This window comes from Astatotilapia calliptera, chromosome 1 (genome assembly GCF_964374335.1).
Source record: "Astatotilapia calliptera chromosome 1, fAstCal68.1, whole genome shotgun sequence".
Lineage (NCBI taxonomy): Eukaryota > Metazoa > Chordata > Actinopteri > Cichliformes > Cichlidae > Astatotilapia > Astatotilapia calliptera.
The window spans coordinates 9062287-9089337 of record NC_137422.1 but is presented as its reverse complement, the minus strand read 5'-3'; the positions used below and the strand labels follow the sequence as shown (position 1 = coordinate 9089337).

At 43.7% G+C, this 27051-nt stretch overlaps 1 protein-coding gene, 1 non-coding gene and 1 pseudogene across 4 annotated transcripts; 1 reads left to right on the top strand and 2 right to left on the bottom strand.

Moving 5' to 3' along the window:
- Nucleotides 1-537: 537 nt before the first annotated feature.
- LOC113016638 (kinesin-like protein KIF1B) lies at nucleotides 538-26681 on the bottom strand (annotated as a pseudogene). Its single transcript, XR_013910253.1, has 14 exons — nucleotides 26678-26681; nucleotides 26263-26371; nucleotides 26078-26144; nucleotides 25846-25930; nucleotides 14714-15052; nucleotides 8851-8970; nucleotides 8611-8756; nucleotides 8251-8432; nucleotides 8087-8158; nucleotides 7865-7986; nucleotides 7619-7771; nucleotides 7200-7392; nucleotides 6925-7043; nucleotides 538-3101 (listed from the first exon to the last, which is right to left on the bottom strand). The product of XR_013910253.1 is annotated as a kinesin-like protein KIF1B (transcript).
- On the top strand, nucleotides 1865-1936 carry trnar-ucg (transfer RNA arginine (anticodon UCG)). The gene has a single exon. It is a non-coding gene; the product is annotated as a tRNA-Arg (tRNA).
- Nucleotides 16698-17877, bottom strand: LOC145428903 (leucine-rich repeat-containing protein 31-like). Of its 2 annotated transcripts, none has more exons than XR_013909239.1 (3): nucleotides 17453-17877; nucleotides 17210-17374; nucleotides 16698-17075 (listed from the first exon to the last, which is right to left on the bottom strand). XR_013909239.1 is itself a non-coding variant. In XM_080301794.1 (3 exons), the coding sequence occupies exons 1-3, from the start codon at nucleotides 17752-17754 to the stop codon at nucleotides 16912-16914; spliced, it is 384 nt and encodes a 127-aa protein (XP_080157920.1). In that variant the 5' UTR covers nucleotides 17755-17865; the 3' UTR covers nucleotides 16698-16911. The 2 variants fall into 2 exon arrangements, 1 of the variants encoding a protein (XP_080157920.1); XM_080301794.1 differs by having other exon boundaries at nucleotides 17700-17865.
- Nucleotides 26682-27051: the final 370 nt, after the last annotated feature.

Here is a 27051-nt window from a genome sequence, read left to right as displayed (position 1 = left end):
TCTACAGACAGAAGGTCAAGGTTAGTTCCACAACATAAAACACGTGTAAGCGATCCTTCTTTGAATATGCCGCGAGCACGAACTCAGGTGGTTCGACGTTCCAGCGGTGAGCTGCTCTGTGCCACTGCCTTAAATAGCAGCTGGGGAAATCAGCCGGATCAGCCGCAGGTGGACACCATCCACAGGGGTGCGTGGGCCAAGAGTGAGAGCCCGTAATGAGCTCCACCCAGGCAGAGAGGAGGAGGAGAGACAAAAAAAACCAAAACTAACAACAACAAAACCTGTAGCGAGCGTGGGCCAACCAGAGAGACACGGGGACCGTGACAGATGGTTTCTGTTTGTCCAGTCTGCTTTATAGGAATAGAAGCCCATCAGCTATTGTTATGACATACCATGACAAAACACGCTTTTCTTTCAGTTTGACACTTCATAAAACGTGTCATAAGTGGATTGTGAATTATGTTATATATTTTTATTAGTGTTTAAGAAGTGTCCTGATTTCGTATTTGAGGTAAGAGACAAACGACTGGAGGTCCATTGTGCGTCAAAACAATGATTTTATTAAAGCACACACGTGTGTGGGAAAGATGAGCTCTGCAAAACATCAGCCTCGATCTCCCCAGAACAGTAAACGAGCAGTCATATATATAACATAGTCGATGACAAGCATCATGCGTCAAAGCAGATAAGAAACATGCATCAGTTCCAGTAATTCCGACCTTGGACATATTCTAAAAAAGAACAGTTCCTTCCTCTGTTCCTCCGCCACCGCCAGATGCTTCCTGTTATTTCACTTACTGCACTTCACTTATTTGTGGAACTAAACTGTCACGTATGCAGGTAAAACAACTTTGCAGTTTCGAGCAAAACAAGTCTATATACTGTGTATGTGTGTTCAGGCAGACTATGTGTCTTGACCTCAGTGCATGACCTCACTCGACAAACAAAGACATCTTAGAAGTATACTTCCTGACTCCGTTCGAGTCATCTGTTACTAGGCAAACTCCAATGCAGCAGGCTGCTGAACACACACAGGCCTCTATTCTGTTTACAGGTTATATGTAGTGTATTGTATTGTAAGCATGTATGCAATTCTTTCATGGCTCCAGGTCACCTTAACTTCCTATTGATCGGCCAGACGTCGCGCTGACCGAAGCTTCAGACCATTAATTAACTTGACCGAGCTTCAACTCTTTAATTAGCACAAAATGCAATATGGATAACATGGTTACAGTTGCACCTGCAATGAAAGATTATTATGTAATTATGCTCACACCTGAAATACAAACTTTAATGTAACATCAACAGTTTCAATAAATGCTCTAATGAAATGATAATGATAAATGATACGTAATGCAACAGTAATGATAATGTTATGAATAGTAACAGTAAAATAATATTCTAATCTCTACACTCCTCCTCTTTGGCAGAAGAGGTTTGTTTTCTTTTGGTACAGTATGACTCTCAACTTGCTATACTAGTTACATACTTGTAATTCTTTCAGTTTAAGGGAAGAAAGAAAATAATATATACTAGGCTTTTATAAAGCATGTCTGCTATATTCAAATGATAGAAGATTCTTTTAAAAAGTACACACAGAGCAGTTAGTATGATATGATTTATTTTAACTTTATTTATTTAGGGCCAGCCCTCATTGTTGTTGTTGAGAATTCAAGTTAAATAGAATGTGTCCTTATAGTATGTCCAATAAATCTCTACTGAATTAATCCTAGAATAAAATCTAGAATCAAGCACACAAACAGATGATTCTCTGAGCGTTCAAGACAATCTTTCACACATTCTTCTTCATCTAGTTGCTCTGATGTGTGACTTTGTGAAAAAAGACTTGCTGGACTGTTTGTGTGGCTCGTTGGTCTAGGGGTATGATTCTCACTTTCGGTGTGAGAGGTCCCGGGTTCAAATCCTGGACGAGCCCACGTGTTGTCTATAGAGCCTCTCAGCTGCCACATGCTGTTTAGGCTCCATTTGAAAGAATCTCTGCAGCTGCACACATGTTCCCATAGTCCCTCATACAGGGACAGCTAACAGATCTGATATGAAGGATGTTGTTGGCCTTGTTCTTATTGTTTACCATTTAAATTCTCCAAAAAGTTTTTCTAAGGTAATTATTTGTTATTCAAGATAACACAGAGTTTTATTTTAGATTAAATAAGAGAATTCAATTCAAACTTGTACACAGAACTACTACAATACACAGTTATGTATCATATATTATAAATGTGTAACTCTCTCACACGACTTTAACAATATGCATGTGGAAGAACGCACATCAGTTTTACTGATACACAAAAGGGCCAAAAATAAACATCAGTAAACATTAGTACTTCAGTACCACGAAGGAATCTCTTTCAGTGCATTATGCACACATGTAACTTATGTACCAAGTGAAATAAAATATTACAGATGAAAATTATGTGATGATTTTAACTGCAAAATTCAGATTTTAGGGTCAAAATGTGACTTAATTTGTGGTGTAAGGTTTCTGGTTATGAAGCTTGACGCTGTCATGCTCATCTGTATGACTATATGCTCATGCCACTGTGTTGATTGCAGGTGGGTGCATGCTCCATGTTGCAGGGTTTTTCTTCAGGTACTCTTTTTTTGTCCGCCATGATCTAAACACATGCACCTCATTGGAAGCTCTAAATAACCCACCTAAATTGGTTCTTAATTTAAAATTAAAAGTGATCATCTGAAAATTAGACGAAAGCTTATTTGTGACAATCTAAGAAACATGTAATTGAAGCTGCTCCTCTTTGCTGTGGGCAGGTTTGAGAGCAGCCACCTGGGCTTCGCTGGAGGGCAGCAGGAGCAGCCTCAGCACCTCACTCCTCCTCCGCCTGCAAGCACACCTCTGCTGTGACCTGGAAAATGCCTAAGGAAGCTTTTCCCTTTTCACTTTGGGTGTAAGCGGTCCTGGGTTCAAATCCCTGATGAGCCTGTTTGGTTTTTGGGGCTTTGCTGTTGAACTGTTCATGCAAGTCCTGGGAAACTGTAATTTGCTATTTTCAGATGTCATAAAAACTCCCTCAAAAGCCTTCAGCTGATCCAAAATGCTGGAGCGAGAGTACTGGCAGGGCCTAGAAAGAGAGAGCATAACGTTCAAGACTGAAGATTTTTTATTTGTCACATGCATAGTCATTAAATTACAAAACAAACAGTGAAATGTCTCCTGAACTGCTCCTTTGACTGTACAAAAAAAGACATTATATACAATAAGTAAATAGATTTTAAAAGTCTGGAAATTTTAAATCAAAAATCTGAAAATGTACTTTGTGCAAATGGAGTGTTAAAGTGTCTTGTGCCATATTAGCACAGCAACGTATTGACAGAGCTGTGCAAGTAAACAAGTGACCAGAGTAATATAAACAGAGTAATTCAACTGAGTGACCAGAGAAGTGTAAACAGTAATGCGACCAGGGTAGTGTGAACAGATTGATATAAGGTCCTGTTTCAGTCACTTATTGATGCTATGAGGGGAGTGGGGGCGTGTTCTGGTTTAGGACTCGTACGGCCTGAGGAGAGAAGCTCCTCCTCGAGTGTCTGTTTTGGCCCCGATGGTGTGGAACCTTCTGCCTGATTGCAGAAGTCGAAACATTTTGTTACTGGGATGGGACCAGTCCTTTAATATCTGAGATGCTCTGGACCAACATCTCCTGGTGTAAATGTCCTGTAGGGAAGTTATATTTGTGGATCATACTGTATTTGCATTTGTAACGCAGCAGCGTTCTGACGCACGGATCACTCTGCTTCTCAATCCTGGACACAGTTATTCCAACACCAGGAAGTGATGTTCTGTGTGAGGATGCTCTCCACAGCGCCTGAATAGAAAGTTCTGAGGACCACTGGAAAAACCTGCTAACTTCCTGAGTTGTCGGAGACGGTACAGGCGCTTGCCTAGCCTTTTTGGACTGGACGTGAATGTGAGCAGACCATTTCAGGAATGAGGAGATGTGAACACTGAGAAAGACAATGAAGCAGAAACTGCTAAGAGTGGGATTCAAACCCACACCTCCAGGGGAGAGTGAGCACTAAACACAGCACCTTAGACCACTCAGCCATCCTGAAACAGATCGAGCTGAACTGATTTTCTGATAAATCCAGAATCCAGTTTAAAATCCTTCCCTTCACATAAAAAGTCTTGAATGAACCTTTGGTCTAACTGCTCTTCACACCTGACTGGTAACAAGATGGCGCTGCTGTGTGTGGTTGCTCGTCTGTCACTCAGAAGTTTGTTTCTGTTTCTATTATTTCTGACCTGTTTCATTCACCAAACAAAGTCTCTGCTGAGGTATAATCGCCAGACATGATGATCACCTTTTATTGAAAAGGTCGGCACCACCAGGCCTCTTATCACAGCTCCTGACTCTGACCCCTCTGTCTCTGTGTTACTGTCTTGATTAAGGAATACACCTGTTTACTCGGGGATGTGCCAACTTGCACTACGGTGCTAGAGCATGATATTGATGTCCAGGGAGCTAAACCTATTAAGCAGCATCCTTATCGAGCCAGCCCCCATAAGCGCTTGCTCATGAAACAGGAGGCTGACTATCTGCTGCAACATGGCTTAGCGAAGCCCAGTCAAAGCCCCTGGAGCTCGCCTTGTATAGTGGAATCTAAGCCAGATGGCTCGGCCCGTTTTATTACAGACTTCCGGAAGGTGAACTCTGTGACTGTGGCTGACTCACATCCTCTCCCAAGAGTTGAGGATTGTGTGGACAGTATTGGACTGCTCAGTATGTCACTAAATTAGATCTTCTTAATGGTTACTGGCAGGTCCCTTTAACTGAACGTGCCTCTAACATCTCTGCCTTTGTTACACCTGATGATTTTCTACAATACGCAGTCATGGCTTTCAGCATGTGTAACGCTCCTGCCACCTTCCAGAGGCTGGTAAATAAAGTCCTCCGTGGCCTGTCCAACTGCAGTGCCTAAGTAGATGATCTAGTAATTTATACTGAAACATGGCAAGATCATTTGGAAACGTTACAGCAGGTATTTCACCGTTTGGCTCAAGCTACTCTGACTCTCAACTTAGCTAAGTGTGAGTTTGCCAAAGCTATAGTGATGTACTTAGGCAGGGAGGTGGGACGTGGACAGGTCCGGCCCATAGATGCCAAAGTGGCAGTGATTAAAGAGTTTCCCACACCTACCACCAGGCGTGAGTTGCGTAGGTTTCTAGGGACGGTGGGCTACTACAGAAACCTTTGTAAAAATTTCTCCTCAGTAGTCAAGCCATTGACTGACCTACTCAGCCCAAAAGTTGAGTTTATATGGTCAAGTGAGTGTCAAGATGCTTTTGAGAGTGCGAAAGTCCTCCTCTGCCACACTCCTGTGTTAGCTGCACCTGATTTGACGCGACCATTCAAACTCGAGGTTGATGCCAGTGCTGTCGGGGCTGGGGCAGTGCTGTTGCAAGAAGACTTGCTGGGTTTGAACCACCCCGTTTGTTACTTTTCCCGCAAGTTCAATAAAAATCAGTTAAACTACTCCACCATTGAAAAGGAGACCCTGGCTTTGTTGTTGGCTCTTCAGCACTTTCACGTATACCTGGGGTCCAGCATGTTACCTCTTGTTGTGTACACCGACCACAACCCACTTGTGTTCCTTACTCGCATGTTTAATCATAACCAGCGCCTTATGCGCTGGGCTCTGTTGTTGCAGGAATACAACTTAAGTATTCACCATAAGAAGGGGTCTGAAAATGTTTTAGCTGATGGTCTGTCCCGCTTGTAAACATGTTTTGCTGTGTTTGTTCTTTGTTTTTGTTCACACTCTTTAATGTCTGCTTCTGCCCAACATAGGTGGTATTTTAAGGGGAGGGGTGGCCCCGCCTTCCTCTATGGAAATCAAAGTGTTCCAGGACTCACGGGGGATTGGCTGGCCCGGACCTATGCCCGCCCCACCTTCATGCAGGTCAGACCGTGCCAGGCTGCTGAGGGAGCCTTGAGTACGACAGACCAATGACACAGCTGCCTGCAATCACCTGAGAAGATAAAAGGCTGAGGATTCTTCATTCGTGGAGGGACTTGTTGATTTGAACAGACTGTGGAGACGGTCCCTCCTGCCTTTGCACTGCTGCCATTTGAGCCTTTGTTTTGAGTTGCCTCCTGTGAGATGTTTAGATGAGTAGTGTTCTACTGGTGTTATTGGTGTTACTGGAGTTGTTATGTTTGTTTAAAATCACTCTATTGCCTAGTGAGTTGTTTCACTAACGGTTTTCAGTTGTGTTAATAAACCTTATGTTTTTCTTTTTATCTAACCCCCTAGTCTCTGGGCTCGTTTATGTTACGTCCGCTGAGCCGGGTCGTAACACAGAGCATAAACTAACACGTCACTTGGAGATAACTGTAGATTTTTCCTTCATGGTTTCAAATGTAAGCTGGCTGATTTGGTTCATTTTTGTTTTAAACTGAGCAAACCTGGTCTTCTCCTGAGGACTGCTGCAGGTATCATGCGAGCATGTTAATTTATTAAAAAACCAACAGCAAAAACCCCCAAAATAGAATGAAACTCATTTCAGGAGACAAATAACACTGATAGAGACATTTTTTTTGTACAGATGACGGGCAAACGGAAAGTTTCTAAAGAGTCGTGCACACACAAGCAGACTACTACAACATGCTACTTAGTTAGGCGAGTTTGGGAATGACAACCAAGCGGAACAAAATTAGACCCAAACATTGTCATCGAAACAAAAACACAAAAAGCTGAGGGGAGGGAATAGAGAGGAGGAAAGCTGAGCTGGCAGCGGGGTTGCTGGAGGAAGGCTGCGCCGCCTCGCCAGCTTAGATCTGCAGGGAGATTTTTACGTTGTGAGGAGAAGGGAATGTTTTTGAAGGGTGCAGAAGCTGCACGTTTGACTGTGGTGTGAGAGGAGCGTGTGTGTCTGTGTGTGTGTACCTTATCGTTCCTGCTAGCAGAGGATTAAAAGCGTACAGCCAGTCGTTCATGTCGTTCTCGTTGTTGGCCAGCAGGAGGATGCCTCCATGTTTTGTGCACACTGCAAATGTGTTGGGCGTCTGAAAAGAAAACATCACATTATATTCATATTCATTCAAATGATAAATCCCAGTCCATTTGCCATTTCATCAATCAACGTGCACCAAAACAATTTGAATGAATTCTCATTAAAGACAAACGTGTTACATCCAGCCTTTCTCTATCCTGCCTCAAACCTTAAGCATGGCCTGCTGGTCTTCGCTGTATTCCACCTGAGCTGTGGAGAGAGTGGGGACGCCTCGCTCCACGGGGTCCTGGTCGCTGTTGTAGATGAAGTCGTAGGGCCGGCGAACAACCACAAAATGCTTCCCCCATGAGTTAGAGCGAGGCTCCACGAAGCTTAGAAAACCCTTCTTGGACACAACAGATCTGAAAAGAAGAGATTTTATTCATTTATTTATTTTTTAAGAGAGCGCTTGTTTTTCTGAGGAAGAAGCAGAGTTGGTTTGTTTCCAGCTGAAATCATCCAGGCTCAGGAATTTGAATCGATCCACATCATTTCTGCTTGAACTAGAGAACATGAGTGTCGACTTACATTTGGTCTGTGAGACACATGTCATAGTGACAGTATTTGGGTTAATATGGCATTACTCACCCTGGTCGCATTTCTTCAATATCAGGCACCAAGTTCAGGAACTCGTTCTTTGCAGCCCGCGCAAGGTAGGAGGTCTCCAGAGTGGGAACCATCGGGAAGTTTTCACAGTCTGAGCAGGAGGGACTGGAGGCACGTGAGCTGTTCTCAGGGGTCCTTTAACACAAATCACACCAAGTTAGAATCAAATAGATAACCTGTCAATAACCGTTTGCAGATCGAGGTCAATGTTCCTAAAAATATGTTTACTTCTGGTCCATGGAGCCACAGCGGGAGTCCGACAGAGAGGGGGAGGTAGAGGAAGGGGTGAGGGTGGCACTGCTGAAGCTCGTCACGGATGGATCACGTCCGATCGGTGAGATGAGAGAAAGCTGAAGTGAAACAACAGCAGGATGAGGTAGACGTCAATATAGGAACTCCCTGATGTGACACAGAAAAGCTATTGTTTTATTTCTTTGTATTATTTCTCACCTTGCAGTCACTGATGCTGTTCACCAGCTGCTTGTATTCAGTATTGAAGGTGTGTGTCAGAAGGCGCAGGCACTACAACACAACAGGAACAAGACCGATCAGCTCCGAGCAGAGAAGGAAGAAGGCAGCAACAAGAACGCCCACTAAGCCCACGTTTTTCTCACCTTGGTGGCCAGCTCCTTCTCACGCTTTCAAAGGTGGTGCTGGAGATCTGCGAGGAGGCGGAGGTGGATGTGGACAGAGTGCTGGAGCTCACGCTGGGGGACAGAGACTCACTCAGGGACTTGGTGGTGGGAGCTGTTCCCACGGGAGCCGCCTCTCCCAGAAGGTGACGGGTCTTTTCCACCTGGACGAAAGATGGGGGCGAATGTGAGGTGGGGAGAAGAGGGGAGGTTAGTCATGTAAAGTCTGTACTCTAAGAAAAAACTTTTTAGAATAGCACTTTGGTCTTTGAGTTGAAAAGTCATTTTTCCCTCTACGATATTAAACAGATTTATTTCTTTATGAATCTTTTAAGGCCCCACCTCCTGCAGCTGCTCCATCTTCTCCAGCTCCCACTGGTGCTCTAGGATGAGGCTATCTCCTCTGGGCCTCCAGCCGGCCAGGTTCTCCTCTCCACGCACATAAGCCACTGATGTGTCCAGGACCTTCCTCCTCCTCCTCTGCATCCCTGCTCAGGACATGAGCCCTCATTAGGATGAAGCTCTCCACAGAATTATGATAAAACAGCTGCCGTTCTTTAAACATGTTTCATGGCCGCTCACCTGGGCTTCCAGTGTCAGACATCTTACACAAGCTCAGCTCGTAGATCCCAGTCACTCGGTTGTTATAATGAAGCAGAAGTTTTGAACAAGGAAACTTTGTAACGAAATGCCAACGACCGCCTGTCTGTTTTCAGGGCTGTATTTGAAGCCATGCTCCAATCAGGCAAAGTTTTAAGTGTTGCACATTTCGATGGGTTTCTTTCAGCTGACATAGTTTCCATTTGGGTCATGTGGTGTTAGATACCCCAGCGTGTGGTCATAGGGTGAAGAGCCCGGACGATTAGTGGGATTTTAGGTGTGGTGTAAAAATGACGCTGCAACTTTAAAAACGTTGTTGCTTTAAGGATTAACGTACAACCATACTTGGGCTGAGTTTGACACTGGTTCTCTTCAGTAATTAAAATAGCTTTAACACATGATAAGATCAAATGTCAGCTACACTGTGACAGTCGAGGGGCCACACTCAGATATATTTATTCGCTTGTTCTCTTTGTGTGATAAGAGTTTCCATCTGAATTTAACCCTTGTGTGGGGCTGATCTTTCATTTCATTTTATTTCAAGCTCAGATTCTTTGCCTTTGGCACATTTTCTGTGACGAGACTTCAAACCATTCCCACCGTCCTTATTAATCAACATGGTGAAGTGATTCTTCGCAAGGTGATGGGATAGGAAGAGTTTCAGAAAATGAGGCCTTTTGTCTTTATTGGAGAGGTCAGTGCAGACAGGACGGATGGGGGGAAGGCAAGGGGGGAATGACACACAGGAAACGGTGTTGGTCAGACCCAAAGACAGGCGTGGGCAGTGAGGACTCTCACCTTCAGACTCACTGTCTAATCAGTCTGACAGTGAGTCTGAAGACAGAGCAACCCAACACACGTTACTATGTTCATCATCATTGTTTATTTATATAGCACTTTAAAAACACACAAGGCTGACCAAACTGCTGAACAATAGAAACATAATAGATACCATAAGAATAATAAATACGATACAATAATAAACATAGCGAAAAACAATAAAATACAAGTCAGTCAACCACTGAGTCAAAAGCCAGTGAATAAAAATGCTTTTTCAATCTGGATTTAAAAACCAGCACTGATGTCGATTGCCTAATGTGAAGAGGAAGATTATTCCAAAGCTTAGGAGCCACGATAGAGAACGCTCGGTCTCCTCTCAGTTTCAGCCGTGATTTGGGGACTGAGAGCAACAGCTGCTCAGCTGACCGGAGCGAACGAGTGCGGACATAGTTTCAGCAGGTGCCAGACCATTTAAAGATTTAAAAACCAATAAAAGAACTTGAAAATGAATCCTAAATTCAATTGGAAGCCAGTGCAGGGAGGCCAAGAGTGATGTTATCACTAAGCAGGACATTAAATCAAATTAATGAGACACCAAAACAAGAGCTGGAGCCCAAGACAGCCATGAAGTCACAGTGTACACAAATACACAAGAAACACAGAAACCAGCTGGGTGGATGTGGCTCGGGAACCTTCTGTTACCTTGAACGTCGGTGTTTTGAACGCTGGCTGCTCCAGTCTGCTTGTATCTGGACTGGACTCATAACTCAGACGCCCTCTACAGGAAAGGGCAGAGCAGGCTGTACCTGCTGCGGAGACTCAGGTCGTTTGGGGTGGAGGGCCCACTCCTGAAGACCTTCTATGACTCTGTGGTGGCTTCTGCTATCTTTTATGGTGTGGTCTGCTGGGGCGGCAGCATCTCTGCTGGGGACAGGAAGAGACTGAACAGGGTGATCCGAAGGGCCAGCTCTGTTCTAGGATGCCCTCTGGACCCAGTGGAGGTGGTGAGTGACAGGAGAACGGCGGCTAAGCTGTCATCCCTGTTGGACAACGTCTCCCACCCCATGCAGCAGACTGTGACAGCACTGAGCAGCTCCTTCAGTGGGAGACTGCGGCACCCACGGTGTGGGACGGAGAGATTTCGCAGGTCTTTCCTCCCCACTGCTGTCAGACTCCACAACAAAGACTTTAACTGAACAAACACACACATCCACACATGTGCAATAACACTAAGTGCAATAATCTTTTCTGGCATCGTTGTATTTTTACTCAGTTGTATATAGCATTCGTATTCTATTTTTATCTTATTGTATATTTTTATTCTATTTTATTCTACTGTATATAGTATATTATTTTATTCTATTCTGTACAGCTGTGTACTGTATTTATTCTTATTGTATTCTAATTTTTGCGTCATAACTTTTGCACTGTCCACTTCCTGCTGTGACAAAACAAATTTCCCACGTGTGGGACTAATAAAGGTTATCTTATCTTATTTGTCCAAGATTTCCCCTCATATCTTGGTTATGGTTATTTTTTCTTTTATTAAACTGATCACACTCCTGTTCATGAATAGAAAAAAACCCCATCAGTGTATTTTCACTTAAACAAGCAGCTGTTTTTTTTGCATTAAAGTTATATAAAAATGTAACAGTGCAAATTCCTCGCTGACAGTTTAACCAAAAGGCATTTCCAGTGGAAAGTAGCCGACATATCCTCAGCATAACCATGTATAATATCCACAAAACCTGAGAAGGTTGGAGAGAAGGTAGGCGAACTCTGCTGGGATCTGCGTTTAACAAAGTGTCTAAAGACGAAACAAAGAAATCTTTCTGTAAATGTTCAGATGCACAGACTGGACTGAAAAAGAGTGAAAAAGCAGCTAACGTCCAAAAATAAGAAAACTTTGAAAGAACTCCAAAAAAACCTGGAGAACTTTTGCTCAAAAAACAGTTTTGTTTTTTTTAAATTACAAGGCAATCTGACAAAATGTCATCAAATGAGACTCAAGACTTCTGCAGGTCTCTGCCATGACTCAATTTTTTTTTCTTAACGGCAGAAACAATTGTTCCTTTTTTACTTTGTTTCTATTTTCTCTTCTTGTTTTTATCTGTTGAACAACAAACAACATTCATGCTGATTCACATAATATCCTGTCTCTAATCTCTGGGATTTCCTCGTAGCTCTTTGATGCAAAGAACATCCATCAAACGCTCCAGCTTGTGCTCAACATCATCGTGAACGGTGATGGTACTCTGACGAGAAAATACTCAGTCGACCTTTTGGTTGATTTGTTAAAGAACCCCAAAATAGCTGATTACCTAACAAGGTATGCAGATAATTCACAGCTCTTTTCCTGAATAGCTGCTTTAAAACTCTGCTGAAAGCCTTTGTCCATTTCCAGGTATCCCCACTTCTCGGCATGTGTGTCTCAAGTGTTAGGACTGCTGCATTGGAAAGACCCAGACCCTGCAGCCAAGGTGAGAGACGACAAATATGATAACCCACACCAGCTGTGCTTAACTCTGTAAGTTCCCAGTATTCCCTGAAACCATCACGTGTGACACAGTTTACATCAGACGTGATGCAGCTGACGTCAACACTGACCTTCTTGTGGTAACAGAGACTTAAAAAAATAATAATAAAGCAACAAAGTGGGTCGCTCTTTGACAGTAAATTCCAGTGCGGTCCGCTCCAATCTCCTCAGGCTGACTCTCTTCTAGGCTCTCCTGACTGTTCCCTTTAAAGGTTCAGTCAATGAGCTCGTCAATAGCTTCAATGCTAACATGTTAAATGTAATGGACACTATTGCTCCCATTAAGGTGAAGGTTATCTCTGGAAGGAAAAAGTCTCCATGGAGAAACTCCACACTGGTGAAAAAAGAAAAAAGAGAGTGTAGGAAAGCTGAGCGCAGATGGAGAAAAACAAACCTCCAGGTTCATTATGACATTTATAAAGAGAAACTTCACAATTATAATTTACAACTGAGGAATGCAAGGAGGTCCTACTTCTCTGACATCATCACTAAAAACAGCCATAATGCTCGGGTCTTATTTTCTACAGTTGACAGGCTAACAAACCCTCCTGTGTCAGTGGCAGCTGAACTTCATTCGACCATGGCCTGCAATGACTTTGCCAAATTCTTCACTGAAAAAATCCAAAAAATTAGACAAGCAATTGGTACATCAACAGCAGATCCAGGATATGTACTGTGTCCACCAAAAAACTGTTTAAACACCATGAAACAGTTTCAACCTATTAACAGCAAAGACCTGGAGGACATCTTAGGTAAACTGAACTCCTCCTCCTGCTGTTTAGATGTCCTGCCAACAAGTTTTTTCAAAAAGGTCTCAAAGACTTTAGAGTCAGACCTGTTACAGATCGTCAACTTTTCTTTATTATCAGGTGTGTTTCCAGAATCACTAAAAACTGCTGTAATCAAACCTATACTGAAAAAGGACAATCTTGACAAGACACAAATGAACAACTACAGGCCGATCTCAAATCTCCCATTTTTAAGTAAGATCATTGAAAAAGCAGTTTCTCAACAGCTCAGTTACTTCTTAAAACAGAATAATTGCTACGATGCCTTCCAGTCAGGTTTTAGACAGAACCACAGCACTGAAACCGCTCTGACCAAAGTGTTTAATGACATATGTCTGAATACAGACAGTGGAAAAATGTCAGTCCTAGTTTTACTGGATCTCAGTGCAGCATTTGATACAGTTGACCACAACATATTACTCAAACGACTGGAGAACTGGACAGGTCTTTCAGGAACTGTACTAAACTGGTTCAAAACATACGTAGAAAATAGGAAATACTTTGTATCAATAGGTAACTTCACATCTGAGCAGACAAGTATCACATGTGGAGTTCCCCAAGGTTCCATCTTGGGACCCCTTCTGTTTAACATCTACATGCTCCCACTGGCACAGATTATAAACAACAACAAAATAAACTATCACAGCTATGCAGATGACACACAAATATATATCACAATGTCACCAGGAGACCGAGGCCCTGTACAGGCTCTTGGTAAATGCATTGAGGAAATCAATGACTGGTTGTGCCACAATTTTCTCCAGCTAAACAAAAACAAAACTGAGGTAATAGTCTTTGGCGCCAAAGAAAAACGATTACAGGTCACCAGAGAACTTCAATCTATACATCTAAAAACCACAAACCAGGCGAGAAATTTGGGTGTAGTGATGGATGCAGACCTAAACTTAGAAAAACACATTAAGACAATAACAAAGTCAGCTTACTATCACATCAAGAATATATCAAGGATAAAAGATCTGATGTCTCAACAGGACCTGGAAAAACTAGTCCATGCATTCATCTTTAGTAGGCTTGATTACTGTAACAGCATCTTTACAGGTCTACCTAAAAAATCAGTCAGACAACTACAGCTCATTCAGAACTCTGCTGCTCGAGTCCTCACTAAGACCAAAAAAGTGGACCACATCAATCCAGCTCTGAGGTTCTTACACTGGCTGCCTGTCCGTCAGAGGATAGACTTTAAAGTTCTGATGCTGGCCTATAAAGCTCTGAATGGTTTAGGACCAAAATACATCAATGACCTCCTGACCCAGTATGAACCATCCAGATCCCTCAGGTCATCTGGATCCGGTCTTTTATCAGTTCCCAGAGTCAGAACCAGACACGGAGAAGCTGCATTCAGCTTTTATGCTCCTTATATCTGGAACAAACTCCCAGAAAGCCTCAGATCAGCTGAAACACTCAGTTTATTTAAATCCAGGTTGAAGACTCACCTGTTCTCAGCTGCATTTGAATAAAGCACCAAATCCACACTTTAAGCTTAAATTTCAAAACTTACATTTAACTACTGATTTTATCTACTGTTCTGATTTTATCTGTTTTGATTTTATATACTGTTTTGTTTGTTTGTTAATTAGTTAGGTTATTTGCTTGTTTTAATCAATTTTAAATCATGCTTTTTATTTGTTCTTGTTTCTAATGTCTCTGTAAAGCACTTTGAATCACCTTGTTGTTGAATTGTGCTATACAAATAAACTTGTCTTGCCTTGCCTTGCCTTACATGCTGATGATGTGTCTTGTAAATCTGGATCCCTTTCCAGCAGGACGCTCCTCTTTTTCAGACAGTACCTGAGCTGCTCTCTCTCCTGACAGTCAGCTGTCCACCTCTGCATGGCCAGTCGAGCCAGCGCCGGCATTTGAGGCAGAGCTCGGAGCAGAGCGGGCAGCCAGGCTGAGCACGGAGCAGAGGTTGAAGGTCGCAAACTGACATCCACGTCTTCCAGAGAGCCCAGACCTCCTGCTGCAAACAGACTGCACCAACCGTTGTCTCCCACCAAGCTGTTGTAGGACAGATCCAGTGCACGGAGTGAGGAGAGACAGCCCCGTCTGCACACGGCAGCTGCACAGAGGAAGAGGACCCATTGATAACTGATCACTTTATGCCTGTTCACTTTTTTTTTTTTTTTTTTTTTTTTTAATAAATAGGACAGGGGGAATGAATGAGAGAGAGAGGGGGAGAGAAAGAAAGAAAACCAAAGGGGAGAAGAGACGGTGAGAAGGGGGGGGAAGAGAGACAAAAAAAAAACAAAAAAAAAACTCCTGGGTCACCTGTATGGAGAAAAAAAACAAACAAACAAACAAACAAAAACAAACAGAGGAGACAGCAAACAACAAAGAGCAACATAATAATAGAGAAAACAAAGCACCATACCATCACAATAAACTAGCTAGTCATAGATATCAGTATTTACTAAGTAATAAACGATATTGTGCAGCACGCAAGATAGACAGCGCACAGTGTGCTTTGAGGCAGCAGCCAAGAAAGCTTTAGTCCGCGTCTGTGAATACCCATGTGTGCATACCTGTGTGGATCAGCATGCTTGCATTCCAAAGGTTTCTCCATGTAATGATCTGCTGGGGAGTGTGGGGGGGCCACAGCCCCGTCCTCCAGGGTGTGAAGCGGGTATGGAGGAGATCAAAACTCCAGACATCCAGAGGCCCCCAGAACACAAGAGACCATGGAAGACCAACAGAGGGGCAGCCGCGCCACTGTTCCAGTAAGAGCTGAGGAGAGTCCCAGATGAGGGCTCGCCCAGCAGCCGCGGAGCAGAAGTCAGGGGGAGTTGCAGTGACGCGCCCGTGAGCTCCGCCGGCCCCCAGCTGCGCCTGAGTGACCGAGCCCTAGGCCGAGAGGCCGGGGGCACCCCACCTCCAAAGGGGCCCGAGCGAGCCCCAGGCCCCAGGCCCCGACAAGCGGCCGCCAAGGAGTGAGCCGGTGTGTACCCGGACGCCCACCCCCAGACACAAAGAACCACCAACACACCGACACCTGAGGGAGTCCGCCACCGGCAGGGGAAGTGGTGGTGGGTGGAGATAGGCCTCCAAACCTTGGAGGGCCTGAGATGTCCCCAGAGAGGTGGCGTCTGATACCCAACCTGACATATAGACACAGACATACAGGCATACACAGACACAAACATCCATTCCCACCCTCATGCTCTCATATGCACTCACTCCACACTCAACCAACGTGGAGACAGACATAAAGAGACGCTGTACACACAATCACACTCCCCAAGCGTACTCTACAAACCGGGTCTAGGTACCCTTGCCCCTGGAGGGGGGAATTGCACCCAGACCCAGGTGGTGTTACCCTTTTCCCTGCGGTGGGGAGAGGCAGACCACCCCGACTCCGCAGCAGCAGGGAGGCCCCACACCCCAGACCGCAGTCGGACGGCCAACTCCTCCTACTAGCCCTCCCGCTCCAGCAGGCCGCAGAGAATGGGGAGAAGACTCCAAACCTCCCTCCACCCGCTCATTGTAGTGTTGATGCATATGTGTTCTAAGGTGCAATTAAAACCCAGGAGGGCATGGAGCTACCTGCCAAGGAGCAGCAGGTAAGCGCATAGTCCCTCCTGCTAACCCTCAATGACTAAGTGTATTTAAAATTGAGAGGTGGGCAACGACGTCAGGGGTGAGGTATACACCCTGATGGTGATTTGGACTCCGTGATTGTGCCCACCCCCAAGATATATGCCTGTTCACTTTACTGTTTTGTTCACAATGTTTCTGATGGAGACAAAAATAACACCGAATAGTTTCATTGTTTTGTTTTATACGACAGCTACAGATGCTGGCAGCATGAAATAAATGAAAGAAATATCAATTTCCTTCAGGCTTTACTTGTCTTAATATACATTTATGCAGCCTAATGATCCACTACAGACCAAAAAAGAAAAAGTATAATGTCATTGTGTGTTAGTTACCCAGATGTTGCATGTCATCAGTGGTGAGCTCGCAGCTGCAAAGACGGAGCTCGCTGACGACTGATGGCTGCAGAGCATCCAGCAGGAGCGCCAAGTGACCGCCAACCACTTTACACCAGGAAATATCCACCGTGCGCAGATAGGACACCGCCAGGGCTGATGCATAAACACAAAGTTTTCACCATTTCAGGCTAGAGGGTGGAAGAGGTATTCAGGGAGAATGACTTGAAGGAAAACCTCTATAAATAAACAAGTGTGTGTGTGTGTGTGTGTGTGTGTGTGTGTGTTACCCAGAGCAGTGAAGGACTCGTTGCTCATGTAGCAGCTGTTGAATGGCAGCCGCCTCATTTGTGTCGCAGGGAGGGCGGAGACCAGCAGGTGGACCACACCTCCCACTTCCTTATTGGATGACACATCAAGCTCGGTCAGTGCAGTGAGAGAGGGCAGCACCTGGACTGAAAAACAACGAGTCACATGACTGCTGCAGCGAGCATGCGATTAGTGTCCGGCGTGTGAGATTGGTAACAACTGACTCAGAGCCTCTAGATCATCTCGCGTGAGGCAACACAGGTGGAGGTCGAGTCTCTCCAGGTGTGTGACGTGAGCCAGGTGAAAGGTGAGGCGGCTCAGTCCACCAGCTAGAAGCAGCTTTACAGTATATTAATCAGAACAATGCTGCTCTCTAATGTATCTTGGTAAAGCGCAGAAAAATCTAATGTTTTATATGATACAGTGTGATTTCAGTAACATATCATAATGGAGGCTTCAGCAAGTACTTACGAAGGAAATCTTTCCTCTGCTCTTCAGTTAGTTCATCAAATACCTCCCAAAACATCTGTATGGTGGGGTGGCGGTCATAATATCTCCAACCATAACTTGTGTTCTGAAAACAGTGAAAATGACTGTTATAATCATAGAGTTTGTAAGGTCAGGCATACACTATGTTGCCAAAAGTATTCCCTAACACATCCAAATCATTCAATTAATGTGTTCCAATCACTTCCATGGACACAGGTGTATTAGATCAAGCACCTAGGCATGCAGACTACTTCTACAAACATGTGTGAAAGGACGAGTCGCTCTCAGGAACTGAATGAATTCCAGCATGGTAATGTGATAGGATGCACCAGTGCAACAAGTCCAGTCATGAAATTTCCTCGCTATTAAATATTCCATAGTCAGCTGTTAGTGATATTATAACAAAGTGGAAGTAATTGGAAATGACAGCGAGTCAGCTGATGCTAAGGCTCATAGTGCACTTAAGTCACCAATATCTGCAGTCTGCTGTTGTTACAGATGTCCAAACTTCATTGGTTTCCATGGCTGAGCAGCTGCATCCCAGCCTTACACTGACAAACACAATGCAAAGCGTCAGATGGAGTGATTTAAGCATCTCAACACTGGACTCTAAAGCAGTGGAGATGTGTTTACTGGAGTGACGAATCACACTTCTCTGACTGGCAATCCGATGGATGTGTCAGGGTTTGGTGGTTGCCAGAAGTACTTGTCTGACTGCACTGTGCCAAGTGTAAAGTGTGGGCATGTGTGCACATGGCTGGGCACCAGTGCACAATACAAGGTCCATAAAGACATGGATGAGTGAGTTTGGTGTAGAAGAACTGGACTAGCCTGCACAGAGTCCTGACCTCAACCTGATAGAACATCTTTGGGATGAATTAGAGCAGCAACTGTGAGCCAGGCCTTCTCCTCCAACGTCAGTGTCTGACACCACAAATGCACCTCTGGAAGAATAGTCAAAAAATTCCCATAAACACACCTAAACCTTGTGGAAAGCTTTCCCAGAAGAGTGGAAGCAGTTATAGCTGCGAAGGGTGGGCTGACTATTATATTATACTATCATACAAAAGTCTGGATTAAGACTGAGATGTGACTCAAGTTCATATTTGTGTTAAAGCAGCCGACTGAATGCTTTTGACAGTATGCAGTACACAGTTATTGTGCTACAGGACAGCTGTGAAACTACAGCCTGTGTCTGTTTGGCTGACTGTACCTGTTTGAACTTTTCCCAGTCATGCACGTCCTGGCCGACCAGCACTCCCTGCAGCTCCTCTGGTCGAAACAGCCTTACCAAATCCTGCTCACACACCAGGAAGAAGCCTCGCTTGAACTCCTGGAACAGATTCTCCACTGATGTGTTGAAGGCATGATTCACATAGGCCTCCACAAACTCCTTCCTGTTTAGGAGGGAAAATGTTAAATGAGGAAACATTTCACAGAGACAAAGGTGCTGCAGATGAACCTCACAAACACTTCATGTTTTATATTTACCTCATATTAAGACCTACTAAGGACCTGATTGTTTTTAATTATGTCCTGATACATAAAACCTGAGAGCTCACATAACTGCATATGCTCAGAATAGACAGCACACATGGATACAAATTACTGCCTTGCAGCAGCAATCTTCAGACCATCACTATGAGCTCCATACAAGGTTACACTGTTCCTGTTATTAACAGCAGGGGGCACTATCAGCCACAGACTGGGAGCCAGATATGCTCTGCTGGTGCCTCATTGTTACAGAGGAAAGACTCTATAGTGAGAAACAGCTGAGGGGGAAACACTGATCTGGAAACGTCTGAGTGTTACAGAGGATATACATAGCACTGTGGTTCAGTGTCACACAATCACAAACAAATACAGCAAAGTACTAAAAAGGGTGTTGCCTCCAAAGATTGCTTTTACTGGTTTGGAGCTTAGGAGGCTTAATAACAACAGGCATGAATGAAGACAGATCAGAACAGCTGTTTGATCACAGCATCCAGTACCAACACAATCATCCACACTCAAGAGCCTGTTGGCTTCAGAGTCAGCAGCTGAATGTCTAAAATATCAAATGTCATTTTTGGTCCATCAGCTACAGCATGAACTGCTTAAAGTGAGAAGCAGCCTGAAGCCCGACAGATTCATCTTTCCAGACTGAAAATATCTCAGAGTGAACCGAGTGGTGCGTTTTCAGGGTGATCTCACAAAGTCAAATCCCTTTAATGATGTTCTGTCCTGTCTTCCTCTATCAAAAGCACACAAACACTATAAAACATTGTTTCGGGGGGCGCTAGCGAGCCAGCAATGGAGTAGGACGTGTTTCTGAAGGCTCCCGCTAACAGAGTTTCAGAAATAGTTTTTTTTCAACCTACAAAGTCTCATTTTATGTCACAGGGGAAGCTAACAGTTTTATATACTATATTAAAGCTTCACTCGAGACAAAATGGCATCGAACCTAAGGAAATACAAGTACACCGGAGGAACTGCGGCTAGGCCCGGCGCATCCTCGGGCGAGAATACCAATGGTGGCCCAAGGGCGGCGCCCGGCTCAGCGACCACTGAGGAACGGGCTCAGCAGAGCGATGGGCGCTTTGTGGACACTGATGCCCTGAAATTAGAGCTTCTTCAATCCATTAAAGATGATATCAGCGTGGTGTTAAAAGAAGAACTCAGGAATGCACTGAAAGAAGATTTTGATAACATTAGGGCTGACGTGCAAGAAGTGAGAAATGAGATTGCTAACAATACGGCGGCAGCGCGCGCTGAAATGGATGGAGTTAAGGCCACGGTGAAAGAAGTAGAGGACGGGCTGTCAATGTGGAGCGATGAGGTGGTCACCTTGCAATCTACGGTGAAGACTTTGAGGAAGGAGCTATCTGACCTGAAAGATAAATGTGATGACATGGAAGGCAGGATGCGGAGATCCAATATCCGTATCATGGGGGTCCCGGAGGGCCCGGATTCTTGCTCCACCACGGCCGTATCCGCGCTACTACGTGAAGCGCTGGGTATGGATAAAGATGTTATTGTCGACCGCTCACACAGGAGTCTGGCCCCGAGAAGGCCGGGTGGTAACCCGCGGGCCATCATAGCCAAGCTTCATTACTACCAGGACTGTGTGGAAATTCTACGCCGTGCCAGGACCCAAGCTCCGCTGAGGTTCAATGGACAACCGATTGCAATATTCCCGGATTTTACGACCTCGGTGGCCCGAGCTCGGGCTGCTTTTACAGAAGTCCGGAAACTTCTCCGTGAGCAGGAAGGTATCCGTTTTGGGATCAGGTTCCCAGCGCGACTTTGTATCACGCACAATGGGGAGGAGAAAGAATTTCTGGATGCGGCGAAGGCAATGGAATATGTTAAAGAACATATTATCAACGTTTGAGGAGGCTGCGCCTGTCGCTCTATGTGGGAGCGCCAGTGCTACGGTTGGTTGTCTCAGTTACGGCTGAGTGTACATGACTGTTTGTTGTAGCGTTCGCACGGTGATGAAAAGCTTGAAGAGACACTTCTTGTTCAGACATTTAAACTTATTTCATAAACACATTTTGGTTCATTTTATTTCATGGCAATACCATTGGGTTTAGAAAAGTTCTATACTTTGTTTGGATGTCGATATATGTATGTGTATGTATATATATTTTTTCTTTTTCTTTTTTATTGACTGTTTTTCTTTGTAGGATATGTTATGTCAAGCGGCCAGCGGGAGCCTAAGAGTCTGGCTTATAGTAACCCAAACAAGCACTAGGCTATATGTGTGGATCTGTTTGCAGGGGGTTTGGCAGTCACCATGTTCGATCTGGTGTAATTGCTCATTGTGTTCTTGGTTTGGGCTTCAGCCAGATATGTTTATTTTACTTATCAATGTGTTTTTTGTTTTTCCCTTTTTTTTTTTTTTCTTTTTTTTTTTTTTTCCTTCTTCTTCCTCCCCTCTCTTGCCTCTTCTCCTATGCCTGTTGTGCATCTGGAGCTTTCATATTTTACTATTTGAGCAGGGATGAGCACAGCGCGATCATTTAGTGATCGGGTGGTAAATTTTGTAAGCTGGAATGTAAAATCACTCAACCATCCAGTCAAGCGGAAAAAGGTTATTACTCATTTACAACGACTTAGAACGGATATAGCATTTCTCCAGGAAACGCATCTGCGTACCTCTGATCATCTTCGAATCAAGTCTGGATGGGTAGGCCAGATATATCACTCTAAATTTAATTCTAAAGCTCGGGGGACAGCAATATTGATAAGCAAAACTCTACCATTTATAGCCACAACTGTAGATGAAGACCCTGCAGGCCGTTTTGTTGTAGTTGTAGGACATTTATATGGTTTCCCCTTGATTTTAGCGAATGTCTATGCCCCTAACTGGGACGATCATAGTTTTTTCACTAATGTCTTTGCACGGCTTCCCAACATGGCAACGCATAATATTATTCTTGGTGGGGACCTAAATTGCTCATTATCTGCTATGGACCGCAGCTCGCACAAATGCACGCCTATTTCAAAATCAGCACGTGTTATACAGCGTTTTCTTCATAACTACGGGTTAGCTGATGTATGGAGATTTCGTAACCCAACTTCAAGTCAATATTCTTTTTTTTCTAATGTCCATAAAACATATACTCGTATAGATTATTTCTTTCTGGACAAAAAACTCCTCCCTTTGGTGACAGACTGTGATTACAAGGCCATGGTGATTTCAGATCATTCACCTGTTGTTCTTTCACTGCGTATTCCCAATGCCTACTCCAATTATCGGCCATGGAGGTTCAACCCAGTATTGTTAGCAGACGAAGAGTTTGTTAATTATATTAGGTCTCAAATAGATTTCTTTCTTGCCATCAATCAAACTCCAGAGATGTCACCATCAACTGTTTGGGAATCTCTAAAAGCATATCTGAGAGGCCAGATAATCTCATTCTGTGCGAACAAAAGGAAGAGGGATACTGAGCAACTCTCTCTATTGGCTGACGAAATTACTAAACTAGACGCTGTATATAGCCATTCCCCTGACCCGGTATTATATATATAAACGTAGGCTGAAATTACAAACTGAATATAATCTTCTATCTACAAAACAGGCTGAGTATCTAATTTCGAAGTTGCGTAGCTACTCGTATGAGCATGGGGAAAAAACAGGCAAGCTGCTAGCTCATCAGCTACGACAAAGAACAGCTAATCAAGCTATCCCTGAGATCCGGAATGACCAGGGAATAAGATGCACGGATAACCAAGGTATAAATAATAGTTTTTTTAGATACTATCAGACTTTATACAGCTCCCCCCCGGCTAAGGATGACCTGGCTCTAGAAAATTTCTTTGAGAAACTTGATATCCCTTCCTTAGGAGAAGATGCGGCCACCAGTTTGGAGGAGCCCATTTCTGATGCTGAAATTGAAATGGCCATACGGAGTATGCAGTCTGGAAAATCACCTGGCCACCTGGCCCCGACGTGGTTAGAAAACTTTTTAAGAAGTTTTCTAACCACTTGAATCCATTGTTAAAATCGACTTTTGAAGAATCTTTCCTCTCACAATCCTTGCCTCCAACAATGCGTCAGGCAGTGATCTCCCTAATTCTAAAAAAGGATAAGGATCATTTAGATTGTGGCTCATACCGTCCAATATCTCTGCTGAACACCGACACCAAAATCCTTGCTAAAGTGTTGGCCCGCCGTTTAGAGAAACATCTGCCCTCCATTATCTCACCTGATCAGACAGGCTTTATCAAAAACAGGTACTCGTTTTTTAATATTAGACGTTTATTAAATATAATCTATAGCCATGTCAAAGGTACTGTATTGGAAACTGTTATTTCACTTGATGCTGAGAAAGCGTTTGATCGGGTGAGATGGGACTTTCTTTTCCATACGCTTGAAAAATTTGGCCTCGGGAGTAATTTTGTATCCTGGATAAAAGTATTGTACTGTGACCCTGTAGCGGCCATTCGGACCAACAATAGTCTGTCCCCCTTTTTTCAGCTTCAGCGTGGCACACGACAGGGGTGCCCTTTGTCACCTCTCCTTTTTGCCATCGCAATTGAACCGCTAGCTATTGCTCTAAGACACTGTGTTGAGGTTGAGGGAATACGTCGTGGGGATATCGAGCATAAAGTCTCTCTTTATGCCGACGACATGCTCTTGTTTATTTCCAACCCTTCAAATAGCCTCCCTAAACTTTTAGATGTACTTAAGGAATTCGGGACAATTTCCGGATATAAGGTGAATTTCGGGAAAAGTGAGGCAATGCCTTTAGGTACAATAACCGGGGAACTTTCGTCTATTTTAGCACCTTTCAAGCTCAGCTATAACAAGTTCAAATACTTGGGCATTTGGATTACGCAGAATCATAGAGACTTGTATAAAACTAATTATCTTCCTTTATTGTCTAAACTAAAGGAGGATTTTGGAAAGTGGGAGTCCTTGCCTCTTTCGCTGGGTGGTAGATTAAATATCATTAAGATGACTATATTCCCTAAATTTCTATATCTTTTTGAGTGTCTTCCAATTTTTTTAACAAAGTCTTTTTTTAATAATCTAAATAGTCAAATCTCCTCCTTCATTTGGAACAAAAAACCACCTAGGCTGAAACAGAGTGTATTACAAAGACCGCGGAGCGCAGGAGGCTTGGCACTCCCAAATTTTCTGTTTTATTACTGGGCAGCTAATATAAGAGCATTATTGTACTGGATGAAAGACCATGATAATTTATCATCATCATGGGTAACACTGGAGCGGCTATCGGTGAGTCAATCCTCCCTGGTGTCTTTGCTGTGTGCCAGATTACCTCTGGCGAGACCGATCTCCAGCTTCACCACGAATCCTCTTGTTGTCCACTCACTGAAGTTATGGTATCAGCTCAGACGGCACTTTAAACAGACTGAACTCTCTCTTAATGCACCACCGCATAGACACTGCATGTTCTCCCCATCCTTGACGGACGAGGCATTTAACATATGGACAAAGCTGGGAATAACGTCAATGGCTGCTCTTTTCACGGACAATATCTTTTCCTCATTTGAACAGCTGGTGAACAAGTTCAAGATCCCTCAGTCACACTTTTTCAGGTATCTACAACTCAGGAATTTTGTTGCTTCTAATACTGACTGCTTTCCGTCCTGTCCACCACCATCCCTTTTGGATGATATTTTTGATTTTAAGCCAAATGCTAAGCGGGTTATAAGTGATGTTTATGAGCTGTTGAGTAATTTTAGGCTGTCCACATTGCAATCACTTAGGGAACGATGGGGAAGTGATCTTGGCCAACGGATTACAGATGAGACTTGGCACAAGATAATCAATAGCATTTCTTCATCATCTATTTGCCTTAAACATGTAGTGATTCAGTTCAAAGTTGTTCACCGTCTCCATTGGTCTAAAACTAGACTGAGCAAAATCAAGGATGGGTTTGACCCCACATGTGACCGGTGCAAACGAGAGCCTGCTTCCCTATTTCACATGTTCTGGGCGTGTCCAAAACTGGGTAGCTTTTGGAAAAGCATATTTGAAACCATATCCAACATATTTGGTGTTCCAATTGCACCCTGCCCGTTTATAGCTATTTTTGGAGTGACGCCTTGTGATGCCAGTCTTTCCAAATCACACTCTGATCTTCTGGCCTTCTGCACTCTTTTGGCCCGTAGAATGATATTATTGAAATGGAAAGAGCCACTTCCACCTGTATATGGGCAATGGGTTAAGGATGTCATGTACTATACTCAGCTGGAAAAGATCCGCTACACTGTAAAAGGTTCGGTTCGGCGGTTCTATGACACATGGCAACCTTTTCTTACTTACTTTGAAAGATTAAGTCCGGATACTATTGCTTAATGTGCGTGTGAGTGGGGTTTTTTTTTTCTCTTGCTGTTGTTCATTTATTTTATTATTTACTTTGTATCTGTAACTTTATTTTATTTTATGTTATTTTGTCTCTCCTTTCCTCTCTGGCTGGGTTTTAGTTACACTGTTCTGGGGGGGTGGGGGCACAACTGTCTGTTAATTTTGCCATAATTGTTGTTGGAAGCAATTCTTTGTTCAATAAAAAGACCTTGATCAAAAAAAAAAAAAACATTGTTTCGGTGCTTTGGGGTTTTGTTTTCTACACTGAGGTATAGCACGACTAGACCCTAAAGGCAGGCTGCTCACCTACAACCAGCTCACGAACATCTTTCCAATGGAGCTCGCTGCCTTTCTCGTGGATGAGGGTCACTGTGATCCTCCGCTGGATCCCCTGCAGCAAACATAACAGGAGCTCAGGATCACAGTGAGCACAGCTAGAGCAACATTACGCTTTAAAAGAAGATATTCAACTGTGTACAAAGGAAGCAGTTACCACTGTGTGAGTAATAAGGAAACAACATGTGCACCAATCCTGTACCTGGTGCAGCAGGTAGGTACCATGACAGGGCAGGCCTCCACTGTGATCCACGATGGCTGGGATGTACCTGTGCATGGAGGGAGGAGGTGACACAACATCCCAACTTATAATATTCTTCCTGGAGATCATTTTTATGGTTCCTTTAAAGCTTGTGCGTGAATATAACACTCCAGGTGGATACTCACTCTCCAGTGGGCTCCAGCTCGCTGATCTCAAACCAGACCAGCAGGTCGTACTTGCTGACACACTGACCCAGGTTGGATTTGGTGATGGTGTTCAACTTGGAGGCTGCAACTGGCACACACACACACACACACACACACACACTCAACGTTAACAAGTGGGAATTTTTCTGGATTTAAGAGAAGGTGAATAAAAGTGAGCAGTATTTACTACATGCTTTGGGTGACTAAATGGAGGATGGATAGGTGACATGAAAACACTACTGACCCTTTATACTGAGCCAATAGCTCACACACTTCTATTAAATCTGTCTAAAGAGCCAGTAATCACAGAGGATAGATACTGGAAGAAAACTGAAATGTTAGGAGGAACTAAATCACACATTACAACACCAGTGGCAGCACCCTGCTGTCTCACACATCGGGATCACGGTCCTGTTGAAGCGGGATAATTGCTAAAGCTCACAGTTGCATTCCTCTATACTCAATATGATGGAAAAAAAACTATTTTAACAAACAATTAAAAAATGAACAAGTAAAAGATCTACTATAGCCAAAAGAAGACCATTTACAGACTATAGCCCTGTGAACAAGTATTTGCCTCCTTTCTGATTTCCTATCTTATTCCATATTTGTCACACTTACACCTTTCACATCAATACATTTATAACATTAGACAACAATGTCTAATATTCAACGGCAGTTTTCAAGGGCAAAACGCTATCCAAACATACTTGGTCCTATATGAAAAAGTAATCACACAGAAAACCTGATACCTTGTGTGTCACCTCT